The sequence below is a fragment of the Leucoraja erinacea genome, chromosome 17 (assembly GCF_028641065.1).
Source record: "Leucoraja erinacea ecotype New England chromosome 17, Leri_hhj_1, whole genome shotgun sequence".
In the NCBI taxonomy this organism is placed as follows: domain Eukaryota; kingdom Metazoa; phylum Chordata; class Chondrichthyes; order Rajiformes; family Rajidae; genus Leucoraja; species Leucoraja erinaceus.
This window is the reverse complement of record NC_073393.1, coordinates 12,337,033-12,354,941: the sequence shown is the minus strand read 5'-3', so window position 1 is coordinate 12,354,941 and position 17,909 is coordinate 12,337,033. Positions and strand designations below refer to the sequence as shown.

At 45.0% G+C, this 17,909-nt stretch overlaps 1 protein-coding gene across 1 annotated transcript in view; it reads left to right on the top strand.

Annotated features, from left to right (window-relative positions):
* LOC129705127 (protein NLRC5-like) overlaps nucleotides 1–17,909 on the top strand; it is a 90,666-nt gene that overhangs the window by 61,126 nt on the left and 11,631 nt on the right. The window contains exons 28-38 of the mRNA XM_055648556.1: nucleotides 1–59; nucleotides 1,939–1,986; nucleotides 2,180–2,263; nucleotides 3,229–3,312; nucleotides 6,505–6,588; nucleotides 9,604–9,687; nucleotides 10,334–10,417; nucleotides 11,684–11,767; nucleotides 14,159–14,242; nucleotides 15,801–15,884; nucleotides 16,662–16,745. The exon at nucleotides 1–59 is cut by the window's left edge and continues 1 nt beyond it. Coding sequence (XP_055504531.1) covers nucleotides 1–59; nucleotides 1,939–1,986; nucleotides 2,180–2,263; nucleotides 3,229–3,312; nucleotides 6,505–6,588; nucleotides 9,604–9,687; nucleotides 10,334–10,417; nucleotides 11,684–11,767; nucleotides 14,159–14,242; nucleotides 15,801–15,884; nucleotides 16,662–16,745 — 863 coding nt within the window. The remainder of the gene's footprint in view (nucleotides 60–1,938; nucleotides 1,987–2,179; nucleotides 2,264–3,228; nucleotides 3,313–6,504; nucleotides 6,589–9,603; nucleotides 9,688–10,333; nucleotides 10,418–11,683; nucleotides 11,768–14,158; nucleotides 14,243–15,800; nucleotides 15,885–16,661; nucleotides 16,746–17,909) is intronic.

The following is a 17,909-nucleotide window of genomic DNA, read 5'->3' as shown; positions in this document are numbered from 1 at the left end:
ATAAAGAAGAATCAAGCTTTAATAAAGCTGATGGCCGATGGCTGGGAAACCTCTGATAGGTATGTAGATGATTGGTATCATACAGAGGTGGGCAATGGTTGTGGGGAACCGGTCAGATGGTGGAGCCAAGCCCTGTTTTTATTGAATGGCAGAGAGGGCATGAGGAGCTCAGGAGCCTCTGCTCTTAGTTTTAAACCGAGGCTGGTACACTAATTAGCTGGCCATCAAACAGGGTCAGTAGGCACCTCTGGGGTGGCACGATGGCGCAGCGGTAGAGTTGCTGCCTTACAGCGCCAGAGACCCAGGTTCGATCTTGACTACGAGTGCTGTCCGTATTGAGTTCTCCCCGTGACCGCGTGGTTTTTCTCCGGGTGCTCCAGTTGCTCCCGTTTCCTCCCACATTCCAAAGGCATATAGTTTGTAGGTTTAATGTGTATGAAGGAACTGCAGATGCTGGTTTAAACCAAAGATAGACAGTCTGAAGAAGGGCACGAAACGTCACCCATTTCTTCTCTCCAGAGATGCTGCCTCTCCCGCTGAGTTACTCCAGCATTTTGTGTCTATCTTTAGTTTGTATGTTAATTGGCTTTGGAAAAGATTGTAAATGGTAGCTAATGTATCGGACAGTGGTCGGCTGGGATTCGGTGGGCCAAAGGCCTGTTTCCGTGCTGTATCTCTAAACTAAACCTCGTTTTTTGAAAGCTGGAGTACTGGGCGTTGCTGTTTTGAATGGCTGTAACGTGTTGAATGTTTAGGCTGTAACGTGTTAAGATGCAAGTCCTTACAACTGCATCCCCAATGGAGGCCATCTCTGGTTTCTCTATACATTTTATATGTTACACTTGTTCCAAATGCCTCCACACAGAAAAGAATGTCTTCCTCAGCTTCAAGTAGAAGCCATTGTTGCCCTGCCCCATCCTAATCCCGTGTTGTCCCTAGGCTGCATCTCATTGGAATGAGCACAGGGTGGGATTGCTATTCTATTCTGTTAGTGTACTTTAATATGCTGTTGCACTACAGTCATGCACCATTCTGCTGCTTTGCCCTGTCTACCCTGTGGCTAACATGTGAAGAATGGTTTTTAATGCGCCCTGGTGTTTAATGACAATAAATTCATCTGAATCTGCCTGGGAAAGACATGCAGGTGCACAGTCTGTGTTCAAATGAGATAGCTATATCAATGCATCATCACCAGTACAATGGTACGGCTATCAGTCCCAATACAATGGTGAACATCCACAATTCACTTGACTATGAATGCGTACAAGGGGCCCATTTGACCCATTCCAGTTCCCATCTGAGAAATCCGATTAACCCATCCCCCCTCTCCTTATTCCCTGTAGCTTTACAATATATTTTCTCTCACACAGACCCAGCTACTTTCTCTCTGGTTTTGTTTAGAGATACATCATGGAAATGGGCTCTTTGACCCACTGCATTCACACCGACACTGATCATCCGTTCACTCTCGTCCTGTTATCCCACTTTCACATCCACTCCCCACACATTAGGGGCAATTTACAGAGAGGCCAATTGACCCACGAACCCGCACTTCTTTGAGATGTGTGTGGGGAACCAGAGGGCCCAGAGGAAACCCGCGCGGTCCGATGGAGAAGGTGCAACAATACACAAGACAGCACCCCGAGGTCAGGACCGAACTCGGGTCTCTGCTGCTGTGAGGAAGCAGTTCTACCAGCTGTGCCACTGTGTCGCACCTGGTTCTTTTGCTATTTACCCACACTGACGGGGTGATTTACTCCAAAATAAACCAGCAGTTCATTGTAGTCACAGGCAGAACTCTGCTGACAGATCTCAAGATGAGAATCAGACCCAGCTCACCACAGCAACTCTTGAGGCTGCACCTCTTATGTAACCAATGTGCCTTCCTCTAGATTCTCATCAGCAGAGCTTATCTTAGATCTTTCTGATTCCTTCCAGCACCAGAATATTCAATGAAGTAACGTATCCTTCCCTGGGGATAATCAGGTGACTATTCTGTTTAATTTGACATCAATTACTTTGAAAATTTGATTATTTTTAAATGACACTATCTTTGCAGTTTAAAAAAAAATCTAATATGTTGACAGTTTACATGTGAGGGACTAATGTAAAGAAATGGAATGGGATTAATTATTTCTTATTAAGTCGTGAGTATGAAACAAATTTTGTTAACTTACAGTTTGCAACAATGCGGCATGGAGGCACTACACCTTGTACATCTCTCATCCATCATCAAACGATGTCCCCATCTAATGGAGCTCCAGTGAGTTTTCCACTTACAGTATTTGTATCTTGTTGCTTTATGTGTGTAATGTTTGTGTTGAGTAATAATTTATTACCAGTGTTTTCTGAGTGAAAATATTGTGACCATGTATTGCTCCCAGGTTTAATGAGTTTTATTTTAAGAATAAGGAGTAGGCCATTTAGGACTGAGATGAGGAAAAACTTTTTCACACAAAGTGTTGTGAATCTGTGGAATTCTCTGCCACAGAAGGCAGTGGAGGCCAATTCACTGGATATATTCAAGAGAGGGTTAGATATACCTCTTAACGCTAACAGAATCAAGGGATATGGGGAGAAAGCAGGAAAGGGGGACTGAATTTGGATGATCAGCCATGATCATATTGAATGGCAATACTGGCTCGAAGGGCCGAATGGCCTACTCCTACACCTATTTTCTACGTATCTATGTATGGAGTAACTCAGCGGGACAGGGAGCATCTCTGGATAGAAGGAATGGGTGACGTTTTGGTCTGAGACCCTTCAGAAGAACGGTCTCGGCCCGAAACACCACCCATTCCTTCTATCCAGAGATGCTGCCTGTCCCGCTGAGTTAATCCAGGATTTTAGAGTCTGGAATCTAACCTCACACTCCAAGCTGCCCTGTGAGAGATTCCACCTTCTGGACAGGAACAAAGCCAACTTTGCTGCCTTCAATCAGTTGCCAATGTTCCCTCGATTCAAACTGAGGAAGAGCAGGGAGGTCAGCAGGTGACACAGACTTGGCCTTGGCCAGTGTTCCTCATTAACAGGTTGGCGGTGGTAGAACAGAGAAATAGCCGCAGTCGCTTCAAATGAATTTGGTGCATGGATGACAAGCATGCACTCGGGGATACGCAAAGTCACCATCCCAAGGTGCGAAAGTGTTGACACTGGGGTCCGTGCCTGGTCAGTGCCATTAGGCTGCCCTGGATTCTAATGTTATGGATTTTCCTAATTCTCTTACAGTTTATGCCAAAATAACTTTGGCAACGAAGGGGCAGAAATACTTGCTGAAGTCCTTCAGGTTGTCCGGGGGCTGAGGAATCTCAGGTAGGTTCTGCTGCAGCGACTTGATGCCAGTTTTCAATTTCTGTTGTAAATCTATTTAATTGGATATTGATTAGATTCAGCAGAATTATACAACGGGCTTCCGTGGTTAAGAGGTTGCAGCTTGTCCAGTGCATTGGCTTTTAATCCTCTATCAGCTTTGTCTTTGGTGGAGAAGTTGGGTTGGAAATCCCGTCAGGTACTGCAGTTCTTTGCTCCCTCATCACTGGTTCTCTGATAGTTGGCCTGCACCCCCACCCCACCTCCAGAGACAGTCCACCCACTCTGTCTAGGTCATTAGCGACCAGTAATGCCCCAACAAAGGTGCACTGCAGATCCAAGGCACTGTCTTAAGGGCCTGACCCACGAGCATGCGGCAAGCGTGACCTAACGTGGTCGCTTGAGCCGTGCGGCCTCGCGGGACCCACCTCGATCGCTGGAGCCGTATGGTGCTGACCATAGAACTGAATAGTATAGTGTTGACAGAACAGAAGATGACACTGTGGTGGTGGGCCTGATCTCAGACAATGATGAGAAGGCCTACCGGGAGGAGGTGGCTGATCTAGCACTCTGGTGCCAGGAGAACAGCCTCCTCTTGAACATCAAAAAAACGAAGGAGCTGATCATGGACTTTAGGAGGGCACATCATCCGAGGACGTACACTCCATTGAGTATAAATGGGGATCCTGTGGATAGGGTGAACTGTTTTAAATATCTGGGAGTCCACATCTCTGAAGATATGACATGGTCATCACACGCCTCAGCACTGGTGAGTAAGGCAAGGCAGCGCCTTTACCACCTCAGGCAATTGAGGAAATTCAGAGTGTCTCCGAGGATCCTCCAGTGCTTCTACGCAGCGCGGCGGTGGAAAGCATCTTGTCCGGGAACAGGCCCATCTGGTTCGGGAACAAATTACTCTGCCAAGGTGAAGAAGGGACATGCAGAGAGTAGTGCGTTCGGCTCAACGCACTATGGGAACTTTCACCCCCCTGCAGTTGACTATACAGCAGGAGGTGCAACCCCAGAGCCAACAAAATCATGAGAGACCCCTTCCACCCCTGCAACGGACTGTTCTAGCTGCTGCGGTCAGGCAAACGCCTCCGTTTACAATGCAGTGCTTAAGATTGAGAAGGAATTTCAAGAGGCAATTCGACTTTGACTGTAAACGCCTTTCTTTACCAGGGGTTAACTGTACAGAACGTTTTTTTCCTTCTATTATTTATTATGTATGTAAATAATATGTGTGTTGTGTATGACTGTTTTTATAATTTGTTTGGTTGTTTTGTTGTTCCGCGAGCATTGCCACTTTCATTTCACTGCACATCTCGTATGTGTATGTGACAAATAAACTTGACCAGCTCCGCACAACTCAAGTCAAGTCAAGACTTGACTTGACTTGACTTGAGTTGTGCGGAGCTGGTCCCGACATCGCGCGGGGCTCCGAAAAACTGCCACTGTTCAAAAATTCCACGCGGCAACGGCCTGCCGGCCCGCAGCCACATTGAGGCTATACGCACTACTTCGACGGGCGTACGCACCGTCTCGATGCCAAACGCAGCGTCTTGACGGCTTACGCGTAGCGCAAACTTCCCGCGGACTTTCACTCAAACTTCACGGGATCACTCAACCTCCGCGCGGCCCACGCTTCCGGTTTGGTCACGCTCGCCGCATGCAGTCGCATGCTCGTGGGACAGTCCCACACAAATTACTGAATGGGTGACAATCAGTGAGGCTGTGCTGGGACATTCTCTTGAAAAGCTGTGGCCTCAATCTTAGTGTTTTAGACCCTATGTAGTTGACATCTGTGGAGTTGAGCCCTGCCAAATAGTGGGATGTTTTCAGAGTCAGATGGCAGAGTATTTATTGTTTATAATGGGGATGGTTTACAAGCCGGTGCTTTAACATATGAACAATTCAAAGCAGGTGTGACTTTGACTTAGACTATCTGTGATTTAAGATGCTGGTTTATTTAGGAGGGTTTGATTTGGAAGTGGGTGTGGTGGGGATTACTTGGAGCAGATGTAATATAAGGTGGTGTTACTTAGGATGGATGTGATGTAATTCGGCTGAGATTTGTACGGATGATCAGGGATACTGTTTTTGGCGATCCTCACTGTGCACTTCAGAAAATTATTTCAGTTCAATCTTGTAACAACCGCAAGGAACTGCAGATGCTGATTTACCAAAAGAAATGACACAAAGTGCTGGAGTGACTCCATGGGTCAGGCAGCATCCCTGGAGAACATGGGCAGGTGATGTTTCGGGTTGGGACCCTGCTTCAGAAAAGTTAAGCCCCTGTCCCACTTTCACGACCTAATTGGCGACCTCTGCCGAGTTTGCCCTTGACTCGTACTCGCAGCATGGTCGCCACAAGGTCGTCGGAGGTCTTCGTAACTCTTCCTCATGCTCGCGAGTGATGTCCGCGTACTCGTGGCCTCAAGTTGGTCGCTGCGTTTTTTCAAGCCTGACAAAAAAATGTCCACGAGTAAAAAAAAAGGTCGGCATGGAAAAAATGTGATGCTTTTTACTCGTAGGTTGGTCGTAGTAGGTCGTGATGGTGGTCGTAGGTCAGTAACTGGCCCGAGAAAAAAAATGAAAACATGACATCATTTTATCATGTGATAATTTTCCATTTGTAGCTAGTTGTAGTTGGTCTTAGGTGTGGAAGACTGAGGTCGAAGGGGGTCGTAGGAGGTCGTAGACATAGTCGTAGGAGGTCTATTACTTCGGCGAGTCAACATGACCTTGACATTTTTTTTCAACTCGTCTAGGGTCTTCTAAACTCGTGGATTAGGTTGTCCAAGTGGGACAGCCCCTTTACTCTTCTGAATAACTCCAGCACTTTGTGTCTTTTTTTTAATCAGTTAGATCTTTTTCTTTTGTCCATGCTGTGATCTAAATGCCTCAATCTGAAGTACAAGAGGGAAGGTGCTCCACGTCTCACGGCAGTCAGTCACAAGAGGGTGGGTTTGAGGTGTCTACTTGCTCATCATGACTTTTAAAATTGACTTCCTTCCCCATTCTTGAAAAGCCCCTCTTTTGAGCTGGCTTCAAGCATGTCCTAACACCATTGGGGGGAAAAAGAAATCAGCGGATTTCCCCCACTATTTTGCCTCAATCAAACCTATAATAACAAATGCATCCGTTCAAACCCTGTGCTGTGATTACAGTTATATTTTGTGTTTCCGATCTCAGCCTGGAGTCGACCAACATGAGCAACACAGGGATGATGACACTGATGGCAGGTCTTTGTAAATGCCACAGCCTTGAGGAGCTAAAGTAAGAATATGTTTTGCTTTGTTCACTGTGTGTTCACTGGGTGATTGGTTTTGTTGTTGGAAGGTATTCTCGATCTGCCTCGTTTGGCATTCAATGACACATACCACCTATACTCTCAGAATCCCGCTTCTAAATGGTCCATGGATACAGCAATTCCCATCAATGTTGGCTACTCTTTGCTGGAAGAAGCTGCAATCATCACTTGCTCCACGCTTCCCCAATGACTGTACCCTAACTATAACACAGTCGACTGAAACTTCACTCATCTGCGCTCAGGATAGTCATCGCCAATGACCAGGTTGTTACTCATCCCTCAGTCTCAGTGTACCCACAAAAAAAACAACAAAAGGCCATTCAGCCCATCTTAGGCCTGTCTTCCAAGAATCAGTCAAAACATACCGTCATTGTCCAGGTAACTTAGTTAGAATACAAAGCTTCCCCACCTGGAGCAGTTGAGGTGAGCACCAAGTTGCACTTGAGGGGAAGCTGGACTATTCCACAAAGTGGTAAGGAATCCAAAGGGACATTGGTGGGGCGACGTGAAGTAGTTAAGGCGACAATTGTTGGAGCAGCAACATGTAACGATGTACATGAATGTCTGTAACAGCTGTGTTTCTTTGTTTATTTGGACCAGTCAGTTGGTACTGTGTATTTAACAACATCCATCCCCACTTGAGTTTGTTCCATTGGATCATGACTGATGTGTGTCTTAACTCTTATCTGCTTGCCTAGATGCTGAAATTCTCGATAACGTTTTCTTATCAGCATTTACTTCCACCACTCTGGCCACTGACCTTCTGGCAACGAGAAAACAAAACACTTCACATACTTCCTCTACTTTGAGTTTTCTGCTTTCAAATCAAGTCGGAAATATTGTGAACATTAAGGGGTATAATTGTACACAGAACACGCTGCTTTAGTGCCACCTAGTGGGCATTGTAACTGGCACACTCTGTCCAGAAAATAGACACAAAATGCTGGAGTAATTCAGCGGGTCAGGCAGCATCTTTGGAGAAAAGGAATTGGTGACGGTTTGGGTCGAGACCCTTCTTCAGACCTCTCAGTCTGAAGTGTCACCTATTCCTTTTCTCCAGAGATGCTGCCTGACCCGCTGAGTTACTCCAGCATTTTGTGTCCATCTTCGGTGTAAACCAGCATCTGCAGTTCCTTCCTACACACTCTGTCTAGATATTGCTGTTGAGTTTTGCTGTGATACTTTTGTTGACTTTAACAATGCACGTTTACTTTGTGACAGTGTCCACTAAGACCCCTCTCAGCTAGACTCCCGTGCGACCTTCCTCGTTTTCTATTTGCTGCTGTTGTCTCTTATTTGCCCAAGTGCGTGTGATTCCCTCCCTGCAGTCTCCATATTTTCCCACTGACTCGGGAACAAAGTTGCCCGCAGCTTGTAGTAACGTCACACCTAAATAGAGCTGTATCGAGAGTGACAGCCTGCTGGAAAATCCAAAAAACAGAAATAACAGATTATTTTACAGTAGTGAGTTGCCTTTGAATAGTAGTGTTGAGTGTGAGTAGATGTGAATGTTAGGGTTCTGGTATCACCGTTCCTTCAGAAAATAGCAGTCTAACGTGGGAGGATTGCCACCGTCACTGCCTGCTGGTTATCATTTAGTTAGAACATAGTACAGTGCAGCACAAGTACAGACCATTCAGCCCACAATGTCAATGCAGAACATGATGCCAAGTTAATCTTCTTTGCCTGCATGTGATCCACATCCCTCTTTTCTTGCATATCGAAGTGCCTATCTGAAAGCCTCTTCAGTGTCATTATCGTATCTGCCTTCACCATCACCCCTGGCAGATGTTCCAGCCACGCACCACGCTCTGTGTAAAATAAAAAACTTGCCCCATGCATCTCCTTTAAACTTTCCCCTTCTGACCTCAAAGCTAGTCCTCCTTTTGACATTTCCACCCTGGGAAAGAGATTCCAATTGTCTACCCTATCTATAGCTCTCATCATTTTATATACTTTTGTCAGGTCTCTCCTCAACCTACATCACTGTACAGAAACAATCCAAATTTGTCCAAGCACTCCTCATGACCAGAACGGGGCAGCGCAGCAGTAGAGTTGCTGCCTTACAGCGCCAGAGACCCGGGTTCGATCCTGACTATGGGGTGCTGTCTGAATGGAGTTTGTACATTCTCCCTGTGACAGTGAGGGTTTCCTCCGGGTGCTCCGGATTCTTCCCACGCTCCAAAGACGTACAGATTAGTAGGATAATTGGCTTTGGTAAACGTAGACTTGTCCCTCATGTGTAGGATAGTGCTGTTATATGGGGGGGATCAGTAGACAGCATGGACTTGATGGGCTGAAGGTACATTCCACCCTGTTTCTTTAAAGCCTAAACTAAAGCTAAGCTGGTGGCTCCATGCATTGAATAGACTGTATTGATGTTTCTTCTTCATATTTCATGTTCTTCCACCACCTGTCTGTCCATATAATGTCTCCTGTCTGCCCAGAGGTGTGAGGTAGGACAGCAGCTTTCTTGTCCCACATAACATACAACAGTACAGCACAGGAACTGTGCCCTTTCGCCCACAATGTCTGTGTAGAAAATCCTGCCAACTCCTCTCTGCCTGCACACAATCCATATGCGTGCATTCCCTGCCTGTGCCTATCCAAAAGTCTCTTACATGACTGCCATATCTGCCTCTACCATCACCCCTGGCAGGGCGTTACAAATACTCACCACCCTCTATGTTGAAACATCTGCAGCTTGTATTAGATTGTGAGATGCAGCTGGGATGAGAAGAAGGAAATGAAGGCCATTGTGATCATCAGTGCTTTCAGCTGCAGTGTTGTGCACACACGCTGTGATTGCATTCCAGTTGGGGAGGTGGGGGATGGATTATTCGGGGAGAGTGATGCATCTCTCCACGCCTCTTGCCACCGTGGCTACATACAACCTGCCCCACACAAGGGAGGGAGATGCTTCAACCAGTATCTGTCTGGCACCCTGCCGCTCACAAGTCCTCTGTTTCCTCTCATTACAGCTTGTCACACAACGAACTGGGGGAGGAGAGTGTCAGTGAACTGGGAAAAATCCTTCCGGGCTTGGAACAACTGAAGATAATCAAGTATGCACCGCGATCACATTTATTTTTCAGTCATTTACCCATTGTATACCACAGCCCGGTCATGAAAAGAAACAACTTAGAGACTTTTCTCCAGAGATGCTGCCTGACCCACTAAGATACTCCAGCCGATGAGACACAAAATACTGACGTGACTCTGCGAGTCAGGCAGCATCTCTGGAGAAAAGGAACAGGTGACGTTACTGGTTGAGACCCTTCTTCAGACTCAACCCGAGACGTCGCCTATTCCGTTTCTCCAGAGACGCTGCCTGACCCGATGAGCTTTTTTGAGTTAGCTATTTTTTTGAGCTATCTTCCGTTTAAACCAGCATCTACAGTTCCTTCCTACACTGTACCTTTCTGGTGTTTGCAATCTCTGGTGCCCCGTTAATGTGTCCGTGAAAGGAAGCATGTCCATAGATCTCTTGATGCAAGCCATTCACCAATGTCAGTGTGAGTCAGTGGAATTAAAATAAAATGAAAAGAAGTGAAACACAAACTCCCTAATTTTGTTTTAAAAACTATCCATCTCTACGTTATGCCAAATAATGGCATTTACATATTTCCGCATTGCGATTGAAGCGCAAACACTTTCAATGTATTTCAAGTACTTTATAAATATTACATTTCAACGTCTTTCTTCTCTTAGTCTGAAGTCTAACTCCATTGGTTGCAAAGGGGCAGCGGACCTAGCAAATGGACTGAAATACAGCACAGTAATGGGAGAAATCAAGTGAGTACAAAACTGTCCGATCAAGTGTACAGTGTCTAATTTAATATGCTGGCTGTTGACTATATCTTGTTCCAGACAGGGTAAAATCCAGTTTTACCAGATCTGGGTAAAATCGAGGCTAACTCTACAGTATGGCAGGAAGCCATACTGCTAGAGGTGGATGTAAAAGATCTCACTGCATTATGTTTAAACAGGGCAAGGAATTCCCACACTTCCCCACCCTTCTCCCAGGCTCATAGCCAACATTTATAACTTCATAAATTATAGGAGCAGAATTAGGCCAGTCGGTCCAAAGAGTCTACTCCGCCTTTCAATCATGGCTGATCTATCTTTTCCCCTCAACTCCATTCTCCTGCCTTCTCCCCATAACCACCGAAGGCCTTACTAATCAAGAATCTGTCAAATCTCCATCTTAAAAATACCGTATGTCTTGGTCTCCACAGCCGTCTGTGGCAATGAATTCCACCCTCTTGACTAAAGAAATTCCTCCTCATCTCTTTTCTAAAGGTGCATCCTTTTAATCTGAGGCTACTATGGCCTTTGGTCCTAGACTCTCCCACTAGTGGAATCGTCCTCTCCATATTCACTCTATCCAGGACTATTCACTATTCGGTAAGTTTCAATGAGGTCCTCCCCTCATCCTTCTAAACTCCAGCGAGTGTAGGCCCAGTGCTGACAAATGCTCAAAGTTATAAAGTCAATCTGTGGGATCTTGATTTGCTCCAACTGGTTGTTACGTTTCCTGCATGACAACAATGTACAAACTCCAGTTGTACATCATTGATTATAGAGAGCGCTGTTTGGAGCATTGTGATAAACCTATTTCCTTTGAAGACCAACGACTTTGTTGTGGAGTTGACGAGCACTTAACAGTGCTTTCCCGAGTAATTCTCCCAAAGTGTCAAAAAATAGACAAAGGCATTTCATATATTTAGATTAATGGTTTGTTACTAATGTTGCGGCACATACTGTCAACCTAATGAAGTGAATCCAGTCAGCCTGGTATGAATCTAATCTCACGGTAAAAAACAAGTCACAGCAGAAGTGAATCACATTTTAATCATCTTAATTTTGCACTGTGACTAGGCTGAGCCTTGGTGTGTGAATTATCTGTATATGTCAAAAGAATTGTCCACACCTGAAACATCACCTATCTATGTTCTCCAGAGATGCTCTCTGACCCGCTGAGGTGCTCCAGCACATGTGTCTTTTTTTTTTGTAAACCAGCATATGCAGTTCCTGTAAATGTGTTGTCTTCCCATCCAGTTTATCAGACAATTGTATGGGGAATGTGGGAGCAATGAAGCTGGCTGACGTACTGCCCATTATGAAGAGCTTGAAGATACTGAAGTAAGTGGCTTTGTTCTGATCACTTCATTTACCAGCTCCCACTGTAGTGTTGGTACAGCCGGGGACACAGTGCATGGAAACAAGTCTCCCAGAGCAGGATGGTCGAGTTTCAATGGTAGTCAATAGCCTCTCTTGTCATTCCATGATTAACCTGTGCAGCCTTGTCCCCTCTTTGGGAGGGGAAAGAACAGGCAGTGCCTCTGCTCTGGTCATTCTGTGTGTGGGTGTTAAATCAGGCAGAGTTGGAGGAAACTGTGATTCTCTCCACATGCACCGTCCAAACTCAGGTGAAGGATGGAATCGATTTGGCCTCTTGGCTCCTGCAACCCATGATCCACATCAGACGCCAGCACTTCCAGCAGGGAAACCCAGGGCAGTCAACATTCCCAAGTGTTCCAAGCCTTGTTTCATGAGTTATGCAGGTGTGTTCTAGTGATCTTACTGAAGCACTATACAGAGGAAGTATCTTTACCTGCCTGTAAACCACTCTGTAAGAGATCTATAACTTAATTCCACATCTCTTAAACCCTTCAGCTTTGATTCTGAATGGAACAAGAAACTGGACAGATTCTCATCAGGACTTTGTTAGAATTGTTAGAGAACTTGATAAAAAGCATAGTCACAAAGTGCTGGAGTAACCTAGTGGTTCCAACAGCATCCCTAGAGGAAAAGGATAGAAGAAGGGTCCCAACCCAAAATGTCACCTATCCGTTTCCTCTAAAAATGCTGCCTGATGGCTGAGTTACTCCAGCACATTTTGTCTATCTTTGGTCTAAACCAGCATCTGCAGTTCTTCATTTCCACTACTTGATAGAGCCATGTTTTGCTGAGATAAGGCCCGGATCAGCTATGATCATATTGAATGGTGGGGCAGGCATGAGTTGCCAAGTGGTTTATTCCTGCAGAACTTGTGGCCTGAAGTGAAGTGTCCCAACACTGGACATCTCCATTCCAGCAGAGTTGGCAGTGCTTCTGCCAGAACTATGTAGTTCCTCAGTCATTTATATCAAATCCTTTCAACACCTTGAGTATATGGGTCAGATTTTATAGGACTTTGGTTAGGCTGCGTGGAGACTTTGGAGCGGGTGCATAAGAGGTTTACCAGAGGTTAACCTGGATTAGAGGGCATTAGCTACAAGGAGGGGTTGGACAAACATGGATTGTTTGCTCTGGAATGCCAGAGGTTCCATATAACCATATAACAATTACAGCACGGAAACAGGCCATCTCGACCCTTCTAGTCCGTGCCGAACACATAATCTCCCCTAGTCCCATATAGCGCTCAGACCATAACCCTCCATTCCCTTCCCATCCAATAACTATCCAATTTATTTTTAAATGATATGAACCTGCCTCCACCACCTTCACTGGAAGCTCATTCAATCTGGAAGTTCCAGATTCTATTTAATTGTCACATGTACCAATTAAGGGGAGACCTCAGAGAAGTATTTAAAATGATGAGAGGTGTAGATATGGTAGACAGTCAGAACGTTTTTCAGTAGTGTGGAAATACCAAATACTAATGGGCATAGCTTTAATGTGAGATATAAAGGTTTAAAAGAGATGAGCGGGATATATTTTTACAGTGAAGGTGTTGGATGTCTGGAGCGTGATGCTCGGTATGGTGGTGGAGGCAGATACAATAGCGGTGTCTAAGAGACTTATAGATAGGCAGGGAATGGAGGGTTGTGGATCATGTGCAGTCAGGTGAGATTAGTTTATTTTATCGTAGCATCATGTGGGCTGAAGGGTCTGTTCCTGTGCTGGACTGTCTATGTTCTCTCTTAAATGCCTCAGTTCAATTTAGTTTATTATCACGTGTACCGAGGTACAGTGAAAAGCTTTGGCTGCGTGCTAACCAGGCAGCGGAAAGACAATATATGGTTACCATATAGTAATTCATACAGATACATGAATGAATTAATACTTTATTGTCACAGTAAGATTCTTTGTTTTGCATTCCCAAGGTATGCAAAGAGGCACCACATAAAGGGTGCCAACAAAGCTACAAAGTATCTCATTCATTCATTCCTTCAATGCATGATTGCAATATAGTCATTCAAAGTGTACATATACATGATAAGGGAATAATGTCTAGTAATAGATAAAGCCAGTAAGGTTTAATCAAAGATAGTTGGAGGGTCACCAATGAGGTAAGTAGCAGTTCAGAACTGCTCTCTATTTGTTGTAGGATAACAGCTGGGAAGAAACTGTCCCTGAATCTGGGGGTGTACGTTTTCACACTTCTAGGTCACCCCTCAATATTCTGGACTGAAAGCAATGCCAGTCTCATCTATGCAAGCTGGGTACAGTATATTAGACATATTAATCAAGGGAGCTTTATGTTTGGTACGGTGTAAACTTTGCAACCTTTTGTGTCTTCTCTAATAGCCTGACCCAAAACAACATCACAGCAATTGGTGGACAGAGACTGGCGGAAGCCCTCAGACAGTGCCCATCAGTGGAAGAGGTTGAGTAAGTGCAGTGAATTGTCACATTGATTGGTCACGATATGATTTGAACTAATACAATCCGATTGCCTTGAAGAGAGACTGTTATTATCATGTTGCCATCTCTTGAGCTTTGCTGTGGAAAGGTGGTTGGATTGCTATCCACATCGTTCTAATCATCTCCCAGTCTCGGCTGGAGGGTCAGTGCAGTGCATTCATTTCTACTCTGCTTAAGTATTCATAGCACCAGGTGCAGACTCAGGCTGATACAGGGGGGATGTTATTAAAGAGATGGTGAATTGGATTGATATTAAATTTAAATAGAGAACCATTCTGAAGAGGATGGAATGGTGGTGCAGCGGTAGAGTTGCTACCTTACAGCGCCAGAGACCCGGGTTTGATCCTGACTATGGGTGCTGTCTGTACGGAGATTGTATTTTCTCCCTGTGGGTTTTCTCCGGGTGCTCTGGTTTCCTCCAAAGACGTACAGGTTTGTAAACTGTCTTGGTAAAATTGTGGAACTGTCCCTAGTGTGTGTACAGGATAGTGTTAGTGTGTGTGTGGTCCAGACACAGTGGGCTGAAGGGCCTGTTTCCGCACTGTATCTCTAAACTATAAAACTAAACTGTATCGCACTGTATCTCTAAGCTATGAAACGAGCTCTACTTCAGAAAGCCATCTTCACCCATGGAGCAGCCTTTACCAAGTCTAAAGGATTGAAAAAATGATCCAAAGGATTCGCTGCCATTCAAACAGAGAAGTCATGGTTCAGCAACTGAGCCAGCAGGCAAACTCCTCTTCAGATGTGTGTAACAGGGCCTGTAGAAGGGACTTGTTGTCATCCTACAAAGCCTTCATTTAGGCCGCAAAGAAAGGTACTCTGCAACACTAGCCGACAGTAGAACAGACCCATCACTACTTTATTTTAGAAATACTGCGCAGAAACAGGGCATTTGGCCAACCATGTCCGTGCCGACCAGCGATCCCCGCACACTTACACTATCCTGCACACACTCGGGACAATTTACAATTTTAGAAGCCAATTAGCCTACAAACCTGCACGTCTTTGGGAGGAAACCAGAGCAGGTCATGGAGAGAACGTACAAACTCCATACAGACAGCATCCATAGTCGGGATTGAACCCAGGTCTCTGGTGCTGTAAGGCAGAATCTCTACCACTGTGCCACCGTGCTGCCCATATCCTAATGTTTATTCTACAGATATTATTTTGTAATATTTACTGTTAAAGCCAAATCATTCAAGAAATAGAAAATAATTTCTGAGGTTTGAAACAAAGCAAAAAGTATTTTTGCCCAAATATTTTCCCGGGTTCTATTTAGCCAGAGTGCTGGAGTACCTTTGTGGGTCAGGCAGCATCTCTGGAGTAAAGGTATGCGTGATGTTTCAGGTCAGAACGTTTCTTTAGGACCCATTGCCTTTACAGCATTTAGCCAAGTGCTCTGGGTCCTATTGCTTGTAGTTGCCATACTGCTACATCTTGTTTCTTATGTACAACTGATGGCTGTTGAATATTGATTGCAACGTTTTTTCCCCCCAAACTCCGTGGCAACACGAACATATAGTTTGTCCAGGAACAAGATTGGCGATCAAACCGCAATGGAGTTAGCCAAAGCCCTTCCAAAGATGCTTCATTTAAAGATTCTGAAGTAAGTGTTGTATTGTGTTCACTGTGTGCTTGTTTGCTGTGTCTGGGAATATCAGTGCTCTTGGTGCAGGTTATCAAGATTCAGCCCATTTCTGGCTAAGAGACTGTAATCAGTTTGAGAGCAATGGTATTATTGGTATTATTCACTCTGAATGTTACACTGATTCACCATATGTTTTAGGAAAGAAATGCAGATGCTGGAAAAATCGAAGGTAGACAAAAATGCTGGAGAAACTCAGCGGGTGAGGCAGCATCTATGGAGCGAAGGAATAGGTGACGTGAAGAAGGGTCACGACCCGAAACATCACCTGTTCCTTCGCACCATAGAATCTGCCTCACCCGCTGAGTTGCTCCAACATTTTTGTCTACCTCTGATTCACCGTATAATCTGTAGCCTGGGTTTTATGCCCATGAGGAATCCAACCGTGCATAGAATGGAACAGAGTCAAAGTGAGCGAAAGGGAAACTATAATCTAGATTCTGGCACAAGACTCATTGTTTTGCATTGAAATGGGAGCTAATGGGATGACTAAATCCAATATTCCATCCACATTTGTACGGTTCCCATCCACACTTAGATCTATTTGGCCTTGGCTGAAGTTGAGAGCTTAAAATGAGTAAATAATAACAACAATTAAATAACCTACAGATATTGGAAATCTGAAATTAAGACACTGCAGGTCAGGCAGCAGCTTTGATGAGAGAAGCAAAGTTCACATTTCTGGCTGATGACTATCCAATGTATATACTAATCTAAGCTGTCTACCTCCCTGTTCAGCCTTCACTGCTGTGGCCTTGGTACCGGTGGTGGGTTAAGCCTGGCACAGGGCCTTGTGTTGTGCCCAACCCTCCAAGAGATAAGGTGAGGGGAATTTACTCTCTTGTTGACAATGTCAAGACTGATTGGTTCCAGTTTTGTATTAAAAATGAAGAACGTTCTTTTTACATCGGGGTCATGAATGTTCAGAATTCACTCATTTTGTCACCGTGAGGCAAAAATAATGATCTTAAAAAACATCGAAAGAAAGATGTGCAAGTTCTCTGCTAAAATAATTTAGAAAAGGCAGCACAGTGGCACAGCGGTAGAGTTGCAACCCACGTTTGATCCTGACTACGGGTGCTGCCTGTACGGAGTTTGCACGTTCTACCTGTGACCATGTGGGTTTCCTCTGGGTGCTCCAGTTTCCTCCCACATTCCATCGACGTGCAGGTTTGTTGGATAATTGCCTTCTGAAATTTGTTGCTAGTGTGTAGGATAGAACTAGTGTACGGGGTGATCGCTGGTCAGCGTGGACTCGGTGAGTCGCAAGGCCTGTTTCCACGCTGTATCTCCAAAACAAAATCTAAACTAAGCACAATCTTTCTTTTAACCAAGCAAAACCCAATGGTGGTAATCTGTAATTTTACTAAATATTCTGCAATAAGTTGCACTGAGAACTGAATCACCAAATAAAATGAATTTTCAGCCAGTCCTTTAACCTGCGGGTCATTATGCTCTGCAGTCTCCTTACCTTCTGCTTATCCCCTCCTCCAGAATCTTACTTCAGAATCTGTACATCCTGCCATTTCTGTGACCATGACTTTGTCGGCCTCAGCCAACACTTCATAGGATTCAAGATTCAAGAGAGTTTATTGTCACGTGTCCCAGAAAGGACAGTGAAGGTCAATTAAAGTTCAGATTTTGTTTGAGTTAGGATTAATAGTCTGATAGCTGTGGGGAAGTAGCTATTCCTGAACCTGGTTGTTGCAGATTTCAGGCTCCTGTATCTTCTACCTGAAGGCAGCGGAGAGATGAGTGTGTGGCCAGGACGGTGTGGTCCTTCATGATGCTGCCAGCCTTTTTGAGGCAGCGACTATGGTAGATCCCCTCGATGGTAGGGAGGTCGGAGCCGTGATGGACCGGGCAGTGTTTACAACTTTTTGCAGTCTTTTCCGCTCCTGGGCGCTCCAGTTGCCGAACCAAGCCACGATGCTACCGTCTAAATGTCTAAAGGTTTTGTTAGCGAGACGACCTCTAAGGATCATC